This window comes from Fulmarus glacialis, unplaced genomic scaffold (genome assembly GCF_000690835.1).
Source record: "Fulmarus glacialis isolate BGI_N327 unplaced genomic scaffold, ASM69083v1 scaffold43683, whole genome shotgun sequence".
In the NCBI taxonomy this organism is placed as follows: domain Eukaryota; kingdom Metazoa; phylum Chordata; class Aves; order Procellariiformes; family Procellariidae; genus Fulmarus; species Fulmarus glacialis.
In genome coordinates, this window is record NW_009203130.1 from 2,277 (window position 1) to 4,625 (window position 2,349).

The 2,349-nt window shown below is 44.4% G+C and overlaps 1 protein-coding gene across 1 annotated transcript; it reads right to left on the minus strand.

Annotated features, from left to right (window-relative positions):
* Positions 1-1,339: 1,339 nt before the first annotated feature.
* C1QTNF2 (C1q and tumor necrosis factor related protein 2) lies at positions 1,340-1,953 on the minus strand (the record flags this gene model as incomplete). Its single annotated transcript, XM_009574532.1, has 1 exon — positions 1,340-1,953. A coding segment is annotated over one exon (614 nt), but the record flags the coding sequence as incomplete, so codon positions are not given.
* Between the last annotated feature and the right edge of the window lie 396 nt (positions 1,954-2,349).

Below are 2,349 nucleotides of genomic sequence, written 5' to 3' on the forward strand. Positions count from 1 at the left end.
GTTCATGAGAGTTTTCACCAAGTGATAAAGGAGATGAGAAATAGGACTGGAAACCAAGAAGACGCATCTGATAGCGAGGAAGAGACTCCTTCCACCTGGCTCCTCTGTGTTACAGGAGTGTTGGACACCCTGGGGCGAGGCCGCCAGACTGAGCGGTTTTATAGCAGGAGATCTCTTTGCTCTAGTAATAGCGAACCATTTTGGAGCATGTCCCTGTATTAGCTGATACAGAGGAGGAAAAAAAATTGCTAAGCTCAGCTTAGCAAAAGCAGAAAGCTCAGCTGAGCAAAAGTTCAGCTTTTGACTTTTCTGGGTTTTTTTCCATACAGTTTAGAAAAAACATTGATTTTGGTGCATCTGTAATATTTGACATACAACATCAAAAAAGCAAAGCAGCAGTAAGATAGGGTCTAGCTGTAGCATTAAGCCCTTGAGTTGGATCTCGGCAGCACCACAAGTATCTCCTTCCAGCAAAAGCTGGCAGGGATGAAGGAAGGGGGTTATTAGTGAGTCTGTTTCTGGAGTGAAGGTTCATGCTGTCTTTGACAGTTGAGTCTTATCTGTAAAGATCATCCTCCACCGTGTCTCGGAGGCCCACAGGTACTTGGCTTGCAGAGTCCAGTTTAGGCTCTGGTCACAGCTTACCAATGCTTGTCTGAAACCAGATGCAGGACTCCAGTGCTGGCATATCAAGGCTGAAATCTGAGAAACGCTGGCAGTTTGTGTCTTACAAGGAGTCTTACCTTTAACCTTAAAAAAAAATGAGATCTCTCCTTTGTGTTGTTCCCTATTTAGACTGGATGCCTTTGCTTATTGGCACTGCTTTGATGAGGCTGAGAGCTACTCTTTTATAACTTTAGCTGACAACTTCCTGACTCTTAAGTAGCTGGTAAAGTAAGTGTAACTCTGTATTAACAAGCATTATTACTATTATGGGGCATAGAGGGAGGAGGTGCAGTGGTACAATCTCCAGCATCAGTGGCACTTCTGAGCTCAGCTTTCAGGGTTGTTGGTTTCCATGCTTTATAATAATAATACAATAATCAAAGCATTCTGCACCAGTATTTGAATTACATGTCCATGGTGTGTTGGAATCATCACGGAAAACATAATGGGTGGATTTGAGATTTAGAGATTCATGAGGCTGCTTAAAGGTTGAGTCCTACTGGTCCTGGTACCCTGTGGACATCAAGTAAATATCTAAATAGCCAATACAGGCTGTAAGTGGTAAAAATGTGGAATCGTATGATAATCCCACACATGTCCGTGTACAGGCTACGCTTTGCTGGACTGAGGTCTCATGCATTTCCTATTTTTTCCCACAGGCTAGTTTCTCATCCTATATTTCATTGAGATAATCTTGATCAGGATATATCAGAAAGCCAGTAAATAAGCTGTCTGTCCAGTAGGGATCATAAAAGAGCCCATTTTGTTCTGAGTAAAAGATCTGCAGCCATACCTCATCCTCCTGCTTCAGAGAAAGGATGGTTGATCCAGAAGCAACGTCATGGTTCCCAGTGTTGGCATCAAAAGTCTTGATCCGGTACTGCCCGTTGTGAACCAAGCCAATGGCCAAATGTTTGTTGGCCAAAGTGATATCATAAGTGAAGTAGTAAATACCTGGGATGCTGCATATAAATTTCCCACTGGAAGCATTGTAGTGTCCTCCCTCGTTCATCAGGATCCTGTCAAATTTGATGGGCAGCCTTTCCCTTGGGTAGCTCTTTGAGACTGCCACGGAGAAGGCAGATTTGGCTTTGTTGGCATTACAGGTGCAGGGTCCTGGCATCCCGGTCTCGCCCTTGTTCCCTTTGGGCCCTTTCTTTCCGGGTGCCCCGTTTTTTCCAGGATTACCCTTTAAACCCTTGGGCCCTCGTGGGCCTGCCTTGCCCGTAGCTCCTGCTTTCCCCTTCGGTCCTGGCTTGCCAGGGTTTCCTGTTCTGCCTTGTGGACCTAGAAGACAAATAAGCTTGTAATTTTTTAGTGAAAGAGATGATACGGTGAGTGGAAAGGGGTTGTATCGCTGCAGTAGTAGTTTTCATTTAGGAGGAAAACCTTGCAGGTGAGATTCCCGATGAAATACCACCTGGGGCTAGACATGTATCAGGACTGACTGACCGTGTTAGGTAGGTAGGTGGTATGATAACAACGGGGTGCAGGAGCAGGACAGTCTGTCCCTTTTAAGGACAAAAGGCTGGTGCAATTATCTGTCTTACTTGAGAAAAATGAGAATTGATTATAAAGTTAGCCAGGAGCAAGCTTTAAACTCTTTGGGTTTTAAAGGAGTGGGATGGGTTTGTGAAGCTTTTGGAACCTAGTTTTGAGCAGATGGAATATTTTTAATCTCTT